Source organism: Ranitomeya variabilis, chromosome 2 (genome assembly GCF_051348905.1).
Source record: "Ranitomeya variabilis isolate aRanVar5 chromosome 2, aRanVar5.hap1, whole genome shotgun sequence".
In the NCBI taxonomy this organism is placed as follows: domain Eukaryota; kingdom Metazoa; phylum Chordata; class Amphibia; order Anura; family Dendrobatidae; genus Ranitomeya; species Ranitomeya variabilis.
The window spans coordinates 161,429,708-161,447,000 of NC_135233.1; the positions used below are offsets into that span (position 1 = coordinate 161,429,708).

Here is a 17,293-nt window from a genome sequence, read left to right on the forward strand (position 1 = left end):
CAGCCATGGCCGATGCTGCAATAACATCGGCCATGGCTGGAAAACCTCAAGTGACCCCCCCACCCCACCGATCGCCCCCCCAGTGCTCCGTTATGGGGTCCGGTCCCCTCCGTCCTGTGCTCCGCTCCCCCGTCCTCCTGTCCGCTCCCCCCCTGCTCCTATGTCACCCCCCGGTGCTCCGACGCCCCCCCCCCGTGCCCCGATCTCCCCCCCCTTATACTTACCGAGGCTCCCGGTGTCGGTCCGTCTCCTCGCTGGGCGCCGCCATCTTCCAAAATGGCGGGCGCATGCTCAGTGCGCCCGCCGAATCTGCCGGCCGGCAGATTCATTACAAGTACATTTTGATCGCTGTGGTAGGTTCTATCACAGCGATCAAAATAAAAAAAATAATAAATAAACCCCCCCTTTATCACCCCCATAGGTAGGGACAATAATAAAATAAAGAAAATATTTTTTTTTTTCTTTTTCCACTAGGGTTAGGGTTAGAACTAGGGTTAGAACTAGGGTTAGGGTTACGGGTAGGGTTAGGGTTAGGGTTACAGGTAGGGTTAGGGTTAGGGTTAGGGTTATGGCATGTGCGGATTTGGCTGCGGATCCTCAGCGGATTGGCCGCGGATACGCAGCGGATTGGCCGCGGATACGCAGCGGATTGGCCGCGGATACGCAGCGGATTGGCCACTGCAAATTCGTAGCAGTTTTCCATCAGGTTTACAGTACCATGTACACCTATGGAAAACCAAATCCGCTGTGCCTATGGTGCGGAAAATTCCGTGCGGAAAATTCCGTGCAGAAACGCTGCGTTGTATTTTCCGCAGCATGTCAATTCTTTGTGCGGATTCCGCAGCGTTTTACACCTGTTCCTCAATAGGAATCCGCAGGTGAAATCCGCACAAAAAAACACTGGAAATCTGCTGTAAATCCGCAGGTAAAACGCAGTGCCTTTTACCTGCAGATTTTTCAAAAATCGTGCGGAAAAATCTCACACGAATCCGCAATGTGGGCACATACCCTTAGGGTTAGGGTTGGAATTAGAGTTAGGGTTGGAATTAGGGCTAGGGTTGGAAATAGGGTTAAGATTAGGCTTGTGGTTAGGGTTACGGATAGGGTTAGGGGTGTGTTGGGGTTACAGTTGTGGTTAGGGTTGGGATTAGGGTTAGGGTTTGGATTAGGGTTAGGATTAGGGTTAGGGTTGGAATTAGGGTTACGGGTGTGTTGGGGTTAGATTTGTGGTTAGGGGTGTGTTGGGGTTAGGGTTGGGATTAGGGTTATGGCTACAGTTGGGATTAGGATTAGGGGTGTGTTGGGGTTAGTGTTGAAGTTAGAATTGAGGGGTTTCCACTGTTTAGGCACATCGGGGGTCTCCAAACGCAACATGGCGCCACCATTGATTCCAGCCAATCTTGCATTCAAAAAGTCAAATGGTGCTCCCTCCCTTCCAAGCCCCGACGTGCGCCCAAACAGTGGTTTACCCCCACATTTGGGGTACCATCGTACTCAGGACAAACTGGGCAACAACTGTTGGGGTCCAATTTCTCCTGTTACCCTTGCAAAAATAAAAAATTACTTGCTAAGACATAATTTTTGAGGAAAGAACAATTATTTTTTATTTTCACGGCTCTGTGTTATAAACTTCTGTGAAGCACTTGGGGGTTGAAAGTGCTCACCACACATCTAGATAAGTTCCTTCGGGGGTCTAGTTTCCAAAATGGGGTCACTTGTGGGGTGTTTCTACTGCTTAGGCACATCAGGGGCTCTGCAAATGCAACGTGACGCCCGCAGACCATTCCATCAAAGTCTGCATTTCAAATGTCACTACTTCCCTTCCGAGCCCTGACGTGCGCCCAAACAGTGGTTTACCCCCACATATGGGGTATCACTGTACTCACAACAAACTGGGCAACAAACATTGGGGCCCAATTTCTCCTGTTACCCTTGTGAAAATAAAAAATTGCTTGCTAAAACATCTTTTTTGAGGAAAGAAAAATGATTTTTTATTTTCACGGCTCTGCGTTGTAAACTTCTGTGAAGCACTTGGGGGTTGAACGTGCTCACCACACATCTAGATAAGTTCCTTGGGGGTCTAGTTTCCAAAATGGGGTCACTTGTGGGGGGTTTCTACTGTTTAGGCATATCAGGGGCTCTGCAAACGTAACATGATGCCCGCAAACCATTCCATCAAAGTCTGCATTCCAAAATGTCACTACTTCCCTTCCGAGCCCCGGCATGTGCCCAAACAGTGGTTTACCCCCACATATGGGGTATCAGCGTACTCAGGAGAAACTGGACAATAACTTTTGGGGTCCAATTTCTCCTGTTACCCTTGCAAAAATAAAAAATTCTCTGCTAAAAAAATATTTTTGAGGAAAGGAAACACATTTATTATTTTCACGGCTCTGCGTTATAAACTTCTGTGAAGCACTTGGGGGTTCAAAGTGCTCACCACACATCTAGATAAGTTCCCTTGGGGGTCTAGTTTCCAAAATGGAGTCACTTGTGGGGAGTTCCTACTGTTTAGGCACATCAGGGGCTCTGCAAACGCAACCTGACGCCCGCAGAGCATTCCATCAAAGTCTGCATTTCAAAACGTCACTACTTCCCTTCCGAACCCCGACGTGTGCCAAAACAGTGGTTTACCCCCACATATGGGGTATCAGCGTACTCAGGAGAAACTGGACAACAACTTTTGGGGTCCAATTTCTCCTGTTACCCTTGGGAAAATAAAAAATTGTGGGCTAAAAAATCATTTTTGAGAAAAGAAAAATTATTTTTTATTTTCACGGCTCTGCGTTATAAACTTCTGCGAAGCACTTGGGGGTTCAAAGTGCTCACCACACATCTAGATTAGTTCCTTGGGAGGTCTAGTTTCCAAAATGGGGTCACTTGTGCGGGAGCTCCAATGTTTAGGCACACAGGGGCTCTCCAAACGCGACATGGTGTCCGCTAATGAGTGGAGCTAATTTTCCATTCAAAAAGCCAAATGGCGTGCCTTCACTTCCGAGCCCTGCCGTGCGCCCAAACAGTGGTTTACCCCCACATATGGGGTATCATCGTACTCAGGACAAACTGGACAACAACATTTGGGGTCCAATTTCTCCTATTATCCTTGGGAAAATAAAAAATTCTGGGCTAAAGATCATTTTTGAGGAAAGAAAAATTATTTTTTATTTTCACGGCTCTGCGTTATAAACTTCGGTGAAGCACCTGGGGGTTATAAGTGCTCACTATGCATCTAGATAAGTTCCTTGGGGGGTCTAGTTTCCAAAATGGGGTCACTTGTAGGGGAGCTCCAATGTTTAGGCACACAGGGGCTCTCCAAAGACGACATGGTGTCCGCTAACGATTGGAGCTAATTTTCCATTCAAAAAGTCAAATGGCACACCTCCCCTTCCGAGCCTTGCCGTGCACCCAAACAGTGGTTTACCCCCACATATGAGGTATCAGCGTACTCAGGAGAAATTGCCCAACAAATTTTACGATCCATTTTATCCTGTTGCCCATGTGAAAATGAAAAAGTTGAGGCTAAAATAATTTTTTTGTGAAAAAAAAGTACTGTTTCATTTTTACGGATCAATTTGTGAAGCACTTGGGGGTTTAAAGTGCTCACTATGCTTCTAGATAAGTTCCTTGGGGGGGTCTAGTTTCCAAAATGGGGTCACTTGTGGGGGAGCTCCAATGTTTAGGCACACGGGGGCTCTCCAAACGCGACATGGTGTCCGCTAAAGATTGGAGCCAATTTTTCATTGAAAAAGTCAAATGGCGCTCCTTCTCTTCCGAGCCCTGCCGTGCGCCCAAACAGTGGTTTACCCCCACATATGAGGTATCAGCGTACTCAGGACAAATTGGACAACAACATTCGTGGTCCAGTTTCTCCTTTTACCCTTGGGAAAATAAAAAAAAAATTCGCTATAAGATCATTTTTGTGACTAAAAAGTTAAATGTTCATTTTTTACTTCCATGTTGCTTCTGCTGCTGTGAAACACCCGAAGGGTTAATAAACTTCTTGAATGTGGTTTTGAGCACCTTGAGGGGTGCAGTTTTTAGAATGGTGTCACTTTTGGGTATTTTCAGCCATATAGAACCCTCAAACTGACTTCAAATGTGAGGTGGTCCCTAAAAAAAATGGTTTTGTAAATTTTGTTGTAAAAACGAGAAATCACTGGTCAAATTTTAACCCTTATAACTTCCTAGCAAAAAAAAACCAATTGTTTCCAAAATTGTGCTGATGTAAAGTAGACATGTGGGAAATGTTATTTATTAACTATTTTGTGTCACATAACTCTCTGGTTTAACAGAATAAAAATTAAAAATGTGAAAATTGCAAAATTTTCAAAATTTTTGCCAAATTTCCGTTTTTTTCACAAATAAACTCAGAAATTATCGACCTAAATTTACCACTAACATGAAGCCCAATATGTCACGAAAAAACAATCTCAGAATCGCTAGGATCCGTTGAAGCGTTCCTGAGTTATTACCTCATAAAGGGACACTGGTCAGAATTGCAAAAAACGGCAAGGTCATTAAGGCCAAAATAGGCTGGGTCATGAAGGGGTTAATATCTCAAGAATGGCTGAAAATGCTAATAAGCAGCAGACTGAAAAATTTGCTTGTACATACAAGCACTATTAGACAATACCCATTTATAAAGATGGGACTAACCCTTTAATAGGTCCAGAGTTGGAGGTGCATCTCACAAAATTAGAATATCATCAAAAAGTTTATTTATTTCAGTTCTTCAATACAGAAAGTGAAACTTGTATATTAGATAGAGTAATTACAAATAGAGTGATGATTTCAAATGTTTATTTCTGCCAATGTTGATGATTATGGCTTACAGCCAATGAAAACCCAAAAGTCATTATCTCAGTAAATTAGAATACTTCATAACACCAGCTTAGAAAAATGATTTCAAAATCCGTAATGTTGGCCTACTAAAATGTATGTTCAGTAAATGCGCTCAATACTTGATCGGGGCTCCTTTGGAATCAATTACTGCATCAATGCGGCGTGGCATGGAGACGATCAGTCTGTGGCACTGCTAAGGTGTTATGGAAGCCCAGGTTGCTTTGATAGCAGCATTCAGCTCGTCTGCATTGTGGGGTCTGGTGTCTCTCATCTTCTTCTTTACAATACCCCATAGATTCTCTATGCGGTTAAGGTCAGGCATGTTTGCTGTCGAATCAAACACAGTGATATTGTTGTTTTTATTAATAATTTTGGCAGTGTGGACAGTTGCCAAGTCCTGCTGGAGAATGAAATTTCCATCTCCTAAAAGCTTCTCAGCAGAGGGAATCATGAAGTGCTCTAAAATTTCCTGGTAGACGCCTGCGCTGACTTTGGTCTTGATAAAACACAGTGTACCTATACAAGCAGATGATATGGCTTCCCAAACCATCACTGATTGTGGAAACTTCACATTAGACCTCAAGCAGCTTGGATTGTCTGTCTCTCCACTCTTCCTCCAGACTCTGGGACCTTGATTTCCGAGGTGTAGTGTGAAGTATCCACAATCAATGATGGTTTGGGTAGCTATGTCATCTGCTGGTGTAGGTCCACTGTGTTTTATCAAGACCAAAGTCAGTGCAGCCATCCCCCAGGACATTTTAGCACACTTCATGCTTCCCTTGGCCGTCGAGGTTTTTGGAGTTGGAAATTTAATTCTCCGGCAGGACTTGGCACCTGTCCACACTGCCAAAAGTACCAATACCTGGTTTAAAAACAACAGTATCACTGTGCTTGATTGGCCAGCAAACTCATTTAACCTTAAAGGGACCCTGTCACCTGAATTTGGAGGGAACAATTTTCAGCCATTGGGGCGGGGTTTTCAGGTGTTTGATTCACCCTTTCCTTACCCGCTGGCTGCATGCTGGCCGCAAAATTGGATTGAAGTTTATTCTCTGTCCTCCGGAGTACACGCCTGCGCAAGGCAAGATTGCCTTGTGCAGGCATGTACTACGGAGGACAGAGAATGAACTTAAATCCAATATTGCAGCCAGCATGCAGCCAGCGGATAAGGAAAGGGTGAATCAAACACCCGAAAACTCCGCCCCTATGGCTAAAAATTGTTAACTCCAAATTCAGGTGACAGAGTCCCTTTAATCCCATAGAGAATCTATGGGGTATTGTCAACAGGAAGATGAGAGACACCAGACCCAACAATGCATATGAGCGGAAGGCTGCTATCAAAGCAACCTGGTCGTCCATAACACCTCAGCAGTGCCACAGACTGATCACCTCCATGCCACGTCGCATTGATGCAGTAATTGATGCAAAAGGAGCCCTGACCAAGTATTGAGTGCATTTACTGAACATACATTTTAGTAGGCCAACATTTCGGAGTTTAAAATCATTTTTTCAAGCTAGTGTTATAAAGTATTCTAATTTACTGAGATAATGACTTTTGGGTTTTCATTGGCTGTAAGCCATAACTATCAACATTAACAGAAATAAACACTTGATATAGATCACTCTGTTTGTAATGACTCTATATAATATACGAGTTTCACTTTCTGTATTGAAGAACTGAAATAAATTAACTTTTTGATGATATTCTAATTTTGTGAGATGCCCCTGTAACTTCGAATTTCCACTTTTGACCAGGACATGCAGTTGGACCTGGCCAGCCTTGACCTTCATTTACACTATGTGACAAATTTTTTTTTATTTTTTGTTCCTGGGTACAAAGTGTGTTTTCCTAACCCGTTATGCCTAAAATAAATAGAAAATAGTTGTTCCACAAAAACTTTGCTTCTGTGATCAGGACAATGAAACTTAGAAATTTGTCTGTTTTTGGGAAAATTCTCAATTCGTATTCAATACTGAGTAGTCTTCTAGAATATTGTTGAACTGCTAGAATTGTGCAGATGTAGAAACAATTTTCCAGAATTGAAGGAAGATATTGGAGATCAAGATTACGTTTTCACAGATGCGGTTGAGGAGAGTAGGCCATACTTTCCTAACCAGAAAGATGTCAACGATCTGATTAGAGACCTTCATCTTACCAAGTCCAATGCTGAGTCTCTGACATCCAGGCTCAAACAGTGGAACTTGTTGGATGAAAGCATGCAAGTCATAGATCAGAAAAAGCGTCACCAAACATTTTCCAACTTCTTCAGTCGGGAAGATGGGTTGTACTTCTGCAACAATGTGGCCAGTCTTTTTGAGGCAATAGGTATCACCTTTAATCCGAGTGAATGGCGCCTATTCATAGACCGTTCATCCCGGAGCCTCAAAGCCATGCTGCTTCACAACGTAAACAACTACCCATCTCTCCCTATGGCTCACTCTGTGTATCTCAGAGAGGACTACACAGGTGTCAAGATGTTGCTGAGTGCCTTGAAATATGACGACTATGGATGGGAGGTCATCGGAAACTTCAAAATGGTGTCATTCCTGATGGGACTTCAAAGCGGTTTCACAAAATTTCCTTTTTTCCTTTGCGTTTGGGACAGCCATGACACTAAGACGCACTGCCACAGAAAGAACTGGCCACAGCGGACTGAGTTCTCTGTGGGGAAGTGCAACGTCAAGTGGGAGCCGCTGATAGAACCTCTGAAGGTGCTGATGCCACCACTGCACATCAAGTAAGGCATCAAGCAGTTTGTCATGGCTCTTGACAAGGAGTCAGCAGCTTTCAAGTAACTCCAAAATCTCTTTCCAAAGCTGTCCAAGGCAAAGGTCAAGGCTGGTATCTTCGTCGGACCGCAGATTAAGAAGATCATAGAATGTGACAAGTTCGCCAAGCTGCTGAACAGGACAAAGAAAGCAGCTTGGAACAGTTTCATTGCAGTGGTTCATGGCTTCCTGGGTCATTACAAGGCTGAAAACTATGTGCAGTTGGTTCAGATTCTCATAAAGAATTACGCCATAATGGGATGCAAAATGTCTCTCAAAGTCCATATCCTTGACGCACATCTTGACAAGTTCAAGGAGAACATGGGAGCTTACTCAGAGGAGCAAGGCGAGCGCTTTCATCAATATATATTGGACTTTGAACATCGTTACCAAGGACAGTATAACGAAAACATGATGGGGGACTACATATGGGGGCTTCTTCGAGAAAACGATTTGCAAGACAATTTTGAGTAATTTTTGACTGTCTTTGTCTATTTACCATGCAAGTGTTGTGTTTTATCAGACCGCATGAACGAAAATATAATAATTTCCTTTTTTTGTCAAAATAAATATGAAAATTTTCTGGCATGTGGTCATAAAATCAAAGTTTGTGCTGCATGTAGTCGTTTTTCCATAGTCTTTAAACATAAGTAACATAGTAACATAGTTAGTAAGGCCGAAAAAAGACATTTGTCCATCCAGTTCAGCCTATATTCCTAGATTCCATCATAATAAATCCCCAGATCTACATCCTTCTACAGAACCTAATAATTGTATGATACAATATTGTTCTGCTCCAGGAAGACATCCAGGCCTCTCTTGAACCCCTCGACTAAGCAGTTGAAATATTACACTTGGAAGCCAGGAACAAAAATTGTGTCACATAGTGTTATCTATCCCCTTGATAAAAATCCCATCAGGGATGGCAAGTCTCTAGCAACTACAGTCTACCTATTTTTCATCTCATGACCATCTCCATGACTATATTCTCTATTTCGGGTCTTAGGCTACCATAAAATTATTATAAAGAAGAAATAGTTTTGAAAAAAAAATATTTTAATTTTTTCAGTCTTGTATGCATGCTGATTAATACCTGAATACAAGGCTATCGACCCATGTGAAGCAGCCTTTTTTAGGTTTCACGGAGATTTTCTTAACCACAGTTCTTCTGAATTTCTCTTAATAGGCAATACTAAATTAACTAACTAAAGAAGATGGATCTAACATCCTCTCAGTTACAACAGGAATGAAGGTGATTGAACTGTATAGTTGCAAAATTTTGAAATGTTCTTCTCGAACATAATGCTCTAGAAGAGATGTAGGAAGGGATCTACTGAGACTCGCATTGAGTTTTCTGCATTAATACTAATGGTAGAGCTAAAGTTGTCACCCATGAAATCTCCATCAGATCACTTTTTTATGCTACAATCTGAAAGATCTGCCTGGGGCAAACCCCCTTTGCCTTTTACTAACCCTAAATCAGCATATGAGACTTCTATGCCTTCCAGGGAATTAAAAAGCCTTGGTATAAATCCTGTAAATAATACTTCTAATGATGAATGCATATGCTTGTTATTCACTGTACAGAGAGAAAATAAGCAGTGTATCTATGCACAAAACATTGAATTTACCAAAAATATGTGTATTACATTTCTTCCTCACTATATATCATTATAATTAAACCTTAAATCATTATTTAGAAAAAACAAAGAAAACAGCTCCACAAATGTTTCTTTTGAAGCCAATCAGCGTTTTGCTGCTGGAATAAATGATGTAATTAGCAGATGAAAATTGGAGGCGATGAATCAAGTCTGCGAGGCATATTTCTTCACTTCCAATCTTTAATTTTTTTTTTTCATCATTTATTCTTTTTGTAGAGAATTCAACACATTGAATCAAAGTTTTGTGATGACATAATAGTTTGTTGTGTGCATATAATTAATCTGCGGGTGCATAGTGTGTAAGAAATAAAGACTGAATTGTCAAAATATAATCGATATTACATGCGATTCTGGTCATTTGCCTTGTTAAATATTTGTTTTTCATTTCTTTGCTGTAATGAGTGCAATAAATCTGTTTTTTTTTTTTTTTTCAGAAATGTAAAACACATAATTATGACAACATTTCAGTTTTTTTTACAACACTATGTTGACATCCCTTTTGGCCACTTTGTTGGGTATGACTTTATAAAACAATCATATTCATGGGTATGGCAGTTACATTTCCAATTAGTTCAATTAAAGCTAACTAGAGAAAAACGCGAGCACTTGCTGCTGGCTCAACAGATGAACACCCTGTAATAGGAATATCATTGAGGACTTCTTTATAGGGAATCTTTCACCAAGTTTTTTCCTTATTCCTTTGAGAACAGTGTGATATAGGGGTAGAGACCCTAATCCCAGAGATACATCAATTAATGTGCTGCCTGCTGCAGTTTATTCATTGAAAACTGTTTTATCTGCTGCAGATCTACCAGTTCTCTGAATTCTGAGCTCTGTATAATCCCGCCCACACCACTGATTGGCAGCTTTCTGTATAAATTGGGCATGGGGAAAAAAAGCTGCCAATCAGTGTTGGGTGCCGGGTTATATAGAGCTCATGAATATGGAGGACTACATGGCAACAGGTTAACTAGTCCATTAGAGATAATCTCCTGCTGATAAAACAGTGATTTTATGATAACTACAGCAAGCAGATCAGTAAGTGATGTATCACTGGAATCGGCATCTAAGTCTGTTCATTATTCTGCTCTCAAATTAGGTGGCAAAAACCTGGTGACAGATTCTCTTTAAAAAAAATGAGGGGCTTGACAAAATGAACACCATAGATCTATGAACATTTCATTTATGGCCCTGGGAGGATGCAGCTAACAACTAGCACCATAAAAGTTGTATCTGCAGTAAAAGTAAGGCTGTGTTCACATGTACAGTAATGATCATTAGAACAGATCCAGCAAAAATCTCTTAGGAAAAAAGTTGTGCTGACACAACTTTTTAGTCCGTTATTTACTAACTGATCACTTCCGGATCTGTTATTTTAACTTTGGCGTCAATGGGCAATGGATCCGTTAATGCAGCATTCATTGTCTTCTATTTCTTGCTTTATTTGTTAGAAAGACACAACAGATGCCGCATTAACTTTGCTTTTCCATTATGCTTCAATCATGCCTCGATCACACCCATTCTCAAAAAGCCCTCCCTTGACCCATCCTCTGTGTCTAGCTATTGACCCATATCACTTCTCCATTATGTCTCAAAACTAGTGGAACAGCATGTCCATCTTGAACTGTCCTCCTGCCACCTTTTTGGCCACTTACAATCTGGCTTACGGCTGCATCATTCCACTTAAACTGCCATGACTAAAGTGTCCAATGTTTTACTAACTGCCAAATCCAAGTGACACTACTCTGTCTCCTCCTCCTGGATCTGTCATCTGCTTTTGACACAGTCGACCATTCCCTCTTACTACAGACTCTCTCATCTCTTGGCATCACAGACTTGGCTCTGTCTTGGATTCCTTCATACCTAGCAGACTGGACATTCAGCATCTCCCACTCACTCACACACCACGTCCTTATCTCACCCACTATGTTCTTCATTAACACCTTTGGCCTGGGACAGCTCATAGAGTCCCACTGCTTTCAGTATCATAATAATAATAATTATTTATATAGCGCCAACATATTCCACAGTGCTTTAACATTCAGAGGTTCATATGCAACAGTCATAAGTAACATAGTTACAGATAATACAATAATTAAAGGAAAAATAATGATAATGCTGCTCTTCAGAGCTTACAATCTACAATGAGGTGGGGGTGACACAAAGTACAGTTCCTTATTTACAATGATGGTCCAGCCATCTTGATGGAATGGGGAATAGATAAAGACTGCATGACATAGTCACCAGCCAATATTTGTAGTGCTTTTGGGTGTGGTAGAGTTTGATCGAAAACTCTATTATCTCTATGATCAGATGACACACAGATCTACCTCTCTGGAAACCTGATAGCATCTCCTTACTAACCAGAATCCCACAATATCTGCTATTTCATCCTTCTTCCCTGCTCGATTTCTAAAACTTTACATGGACAAAACATAATTCATCATCTTTCACCCATCTCACTCAACCCCCCAACAGACCTATCCATTAAAGTATTTGGCTGCTCACTCTCCCCAGTCTCACAAGCTTGTTGCCTCAGGGTGACCCTGGGCTGTGATCTCTCTGCCAAACCACATATCCAAGCCCTTTCCACTTCCTGCTGACTCCAAAGCAAAAATATTTTCTGTATCCGTACATTCCATAATCACAAATCTGCAAAAACACTAGTACATGCCCTCATCTCCTTCCTCGACTACTGCAACCTCCTGCTCTGTTGCCTACCTTCTAGCACTCTCACACCCCTCCAATCTATCCTCAACTCTGCTGCCCTACTAATCCACCTGTCCCCCTGCTATTCCCCGGCCTCTCTTCCCTGTCAATCCCTTCACTGGCTCCCCATTACCCAGATACTTCAGTTCATAATCTCAACCATGGCATGGAAAGCCATCCACAACCTGTCTCCTCCATACATCTGTGACCTAGTCTCCCGGTACTTACCTGCATGCAACATCTGATCCTCACAAGATCTCCTTCTCTAATCCCCTCTTATCTCCTCTTCCCATAATCGCATACAAGATTATGCAACATAATATCAGTCTCTCGCCTTCCATGAAAACCTTCAAAAGGAACCTGAAGACCTACTTCTTCCGACAAGCCTACAGCCTGCAGTAACCCTCGCTCCACCATACTGCTGCATGACCAGCTTTACCCTCACCTGCTGTATCCTCACCCATCCCTTGTAGACTGTGAGCCTGAGTGATTAGGGTCCTCTCTCCTCTTGTACCAGTCAGTGACTTGTATAATTTAGGATTATTATACTTGTTTTTATTATGTATACCCCTTTGCGCTATAATAATAAATAATAATAATTGTCCGGCAGAGATCAGTTAGTGAATAATGGACTGAAAAGTTGTATCAGCACAACATTTTTCCTAACGAATTTCCAATGAATCGTTACTGGACCTGTGAACATAGCCTAAAGGTACCTTAACACTAAGCGACTTTGCAGCGAGAACGACGACGATCCGTGACGTTGCAGCGTCCTGGATAGCGATCTCGTTGTGTTTGACACGCAGCAGTGATCTGGATCCTGCTGTGATATCGCTGGTCGGAGCTAGAAGTCCAGAACTTTATTTCGTCGCTGATCACCCGCTGTCATCGCTGGATCGGTGTGTGAGACACCGATCCAGCGATGTGTTCACTTGTAACCAGGGTAAATATCGGGTTACTAAAGCGCAGGGCCGCGCTTAGTAACCCGATATTTACCCTGGTTACCATTGTAAAAGTAAAAAAAAAGCACTACATACTCACTTTCTGATGTCTGTCACGTCCCCCGCCGCCGGCTTCCCTGCACTGAATGTGTCAGCGCCGGCCGGCCGTAAAGAAGAGCACAGCGGTGACGTCACCGCTGCTGCCGTCGCTGACACATTCAGTCAGTGCAGGAAGCTCTCGGCAGCAGCGCGTAACCCTGTGGACGCCGGGGGACGTGACAGACATCAGAAGGTGAGTATGTAGTGTTTTTTTTTACTTTTACAATGGTAACCAGGGTAAATATCGGGTTACTAAGCGCGGCCCTGCACTTAGTAACCCGATGTTTACCCTGGTTACCTGGGTGCTGCAGGGGGACTTCGGCATCGTTGAAGACAGTTTCAACGATGCCGAAGTCGTTCCCCTGATCGTTGGTCGCTGGAGAGAGCTGACTGTGTGACAGCTCCCCAGCGACCACACAACGACTTACCAACGATCGCATCGCTGGTCGTGATCGTTGGTAAGTCGTTTAGTGTAACGGTACCTTTAGGCTTTAACTGTTATCAGCTACTACCAAGATTGGAGCTCCAATTTGCATCTTAGATGCTACATTCAATATTGACCATTGACACCTAAGTGTCAAAGGAAGGAGGATCACTGTCACCAAATCCGGCTGCATAGTTAAATATCTAGACAACAGTTAAGTTATTTAGGTGAAAGAGGCAAATATATACAGTATATATACTTATATATATATATATATATATATATATATATATATATTCACAGTAGAAAATAAATGAGTTTTAGAATAATTTGTTACTCAAGTTTGCCAAAATTAATTAATAAAGTTCAGAGTTAATGACATGCCATAATTTTACTACTTTTAAATTGCTGTCACATTTTTCAAAGTATAAATGATTTGGTGCTTTCTACTGAGCAATTTGATTTAGCTTCCATATATCTGTAATAGTTTTACACCTCTTTCTTTAAATACAGGACTGTGCAAAACTTTCAGGCAAGTGTGGACTGCCCTTTGCATTAAAAACTGCATCACAGCATCAATTCTTCTAGGTACACTTGCTCACAGTTTTTGAAGGAGGTTGTTTCAGTCAGGTGGAGAACTAGCCACAGATCTTCTGTGGATGTAGGTTTGTGCACAGCCTCATGTCCATTCATGTTATCCCTCACAGACTCGATGATGTTGATATCAGGGCTCTGTGGAGGCTGTATTATCACTGACAGGACTCCTTGTTCTTTTTTGTGTTAAATATACTTCTTAATGACATTGACTTTATGTTTGGAGTCCTTGTCCTGCTGCAGAATAAATTTGGAGCCAATCAGACACCTCTTTGGATGGTATTAAATGGTGGATAAGCATCTGCTTCTTTTTCTTAGCATTTAGAACACCAAGAAAGAAGCAATGTTGAGGACAGTAGATCATGTGGTCAGCCAAGGAAACTTACTGCAGCAGATGAAAGACGCATCATGTTTTCTTAACTTCGAAATTGGAAGACGTCTACCAGTGCCAACAGCTCAGAATTGTCAGAAACCAGTAGGATCTAGATAAACCCATCTACTGTTCGGTGAATCCATGCCTTCAGCATGAAAAAAAGCAAATGACTCAATTGTGGAAGAATATGAAACATAAGAATTTCAGAAAATAAGAACTGGTTTGCAAAATAAAAAAATGGCAGAAGGTGCTCCGGAAATATGACTCAAAATGTGAAATATTTGGCTGAAAGAGAAGGCAGCTTGTCTCTGAAGGGCTGAGGAGCAGAACTATAATGACTGTAGATAACAGTGATGGATGGTTTCGGTTCCTTGCAAGTTTGGGCTGCATTTCAGCAAATGGAGATGAGAATTTAGTCATGATTAATAATGTTCTTAATGCTAATTAATACAGGTAGACACTTATCCATTATTTAATCATAAGGGAGGTGTCTGATTGGCTCAAAATCCTTTTCTACATAAAGAAGAACAAGTATTCTTGAAAGTTCCATCAAGACTTTGTGCAAGTGTATCTAGAAGGATTGATGCTGTTTTGAAGGTTACAAATAGTGATTTGATCTATATTTTTCCTTTTTTTTAATTCACTTTATATTTTTTAATTATTAAAAATAGACTATTAACATTTCTATTTTTGAAAGAATTCTTACTATGTCATATTTTTCCACACCTGCCTAAAACGTTTGCACAGTATTGTACATACTTATCTTGATTGCATATCGTGTGCTCATTTAATAAAATGCATTTATATTCAAGCAGGGGACCACTTGAGATGTTGCAGTTTATTATCTTATATCTTCTTTTGTTTTTCAGCCTCAGAGGAATAGCTGAAATGAGAAAGAGGCAGCAGTCACAAAATGAAGAAGCTTCGACGGTACCACAAGCTCCTGGAGGGAACCAAAGGCCGAATACTTGCTGCTTCTGCTGGTGCTGTTGTTGCAGCTGCTCATGGTACGTCTTGCATTATATTTGCCACCTTAGCTAATACAATGAACGGACATCTAGGTCATCCATATCATATGATTGGGCAACCCCTTTAAAGGGAACATGTCACCAGTTTTTTCATGTCTAAACTAAGACTAGCACCTTAATCAGCGCCTGTGCTGCATTCCATAAAGAGTTAAATAACCCCCTAACTCCCGCTGTATATCATCCCAATACACTTTAGAAATTCTCCCACGGTTTATGTAAATCCTTCTGGGCCGATAGGCGTTTTTGTCCCTCCTTTCAGCTTAGCATCGCTGTCCTCCTGCTCTGATTGACATGGATGATACCTCCTGCGTCATACACATAGTCAGGCGAAATCTCGCACCTGCACAAAGATATTGCTGTCTGCGTAGTTTGCTGTGCCCTACTGCAGGCAGAGCCAAAAACATAGGACACAGAACTACAGCTGCTAGTATGGTCTCTAAACATAGGCTGCATTCACACGTTGCGTTTTTGATGCGTTTTTTTCCCTCAGGCAAAACCTTCTCTTTAGGCAGTAAGAAACTTGCCTCAAAAAGTAAGTTTTGCTTAGTTTGTGTTGTGTTTTTTGCTGCGTTTTGGGTCTATTTAAGACTATGAGTGCGTATGAAACATCGCACTGCACTCTGATATCACCGGAGTGCATTGTAATTCCCGCCGACGCCGGCAGCAGAGGAGATGGAGAAATTAATTTCTCCTTCTCCTCCGCAGCTGTCCATCGCATCGGATGTGATTTGTTAGTGGGATCCTTGCCTAACAGTGTAAGGCCTCTTTCACACGTCCTGATATTTCCAGTACCGGAAAAAACAGTACCAGAGACATCAGTGTCCGTGTGTAATACCTGTAGCAACCTTGTGCCGCATCAGTAATACACCTACCGATGCCTGGGAAGCAGCGGTACTGTTTGCCCTGTTCCCCGGCGCCAGGTACTGAAGACTGCTTCCATTATTCTCCCCTGATCGCGCTGCAATCAGTGCCAGCAAGGGACAATGCTGAGAGTTGTATTCAGCTGATATCAGCGAGATCAGGCAGCATATGGGCGTATTCATCTGCTGCCTGTACTCTAAATGGATAAATAAAAAAAAGGCGTGGGTTCCACCTGTAATTTTGATACCCAGCCAGTCAAAACTGCGGGCTGCAACCCTTAGCTGTCAGCTTTAGCAAGCCTAGTTATCAAGAATAGAGGGTCCCCACTTCGTATTTTAATTATTTAAATAAATAATTTTAAAAATGGTGCGAGGTCCCCCCATTTTTTGCAACCAGCTTTGTTAAAGCAGACAGCTGGGGGCTGGTATTCTCAGGCTGGTAAGAGCCATTGATATTGCCCCCCCAGCCTAAAAATAGCAGCCCTCAGCCGCCCAGAAAAGGAACATCTATTAGATGCGCCAATTCTGGCGCTTTGCCCGTCTCTTGCCACTTGTCCTGTGGCGGTGTCAATTGGAGTTCATATCTGTGGGGTTGATGTCACCTTTGTATTGTCTGGTGACATCAAGTCCATGGCTTAGTAATGGAGAGGCGTCTATAAGACACCTATCCATTACTAATTCTATAGTTATCTGGTAAATAAACACACAGCCAGAATAAAGTCTTTTATTAGAAATAAAACAAAACACAGTTTTACATTTTTATTTAACCCCTTAATCGCATATGACATACTATCGAGTTGACCTGGGACTTAATTCCCAGTGATGGGATAGTACGTCATATGCGATCGGCCTCACTCAAGGGGGGGACGCGGGCGGGTGTCAGCTGGCTATCGCAGCTGACATCCGGCACTATGTGCCAGGAGCGGTCACGGACCGCTCCTGGCACATTAACCCCTGGCACACTGCGATCAAAGATGATCGCAGTATTCCGGC

The 17,293-nt window shown here is 42.2% G+C and overlaps 1 protein-coding gene across 3 annotated transcripts in view; it reads left to right on the forward strand.

Moving 5' to 3' along the window:
- The window catches only part of RGS17 (regulator of G protein signaling 17), a 205,223-nt gene that overhangs the window by 107,758 nt on the left and 80,172 nt on the right, over positions 1 to 17,293 (forward strand). For 2 of the 3 annotated variants that reach the window (XM_077283117.1, XM_077283116.1), the window contains exon 2: positions 15,282 to 15,419. In XM_077283117.1, coding sequence (XP_077139232.1) covers positions 15,301 to 15,419 — 119 coding nt within the window. In that variant the 5' untranslated portion in view covers positions 15,282 to 15,300. Of the gene's footprint in view, positions 1 to 15,281; positions 15,420 to 17,293 lie in introns of those variants that run through there. The other variant, XM_077283118.1, reaches the window with a different exon arrangement.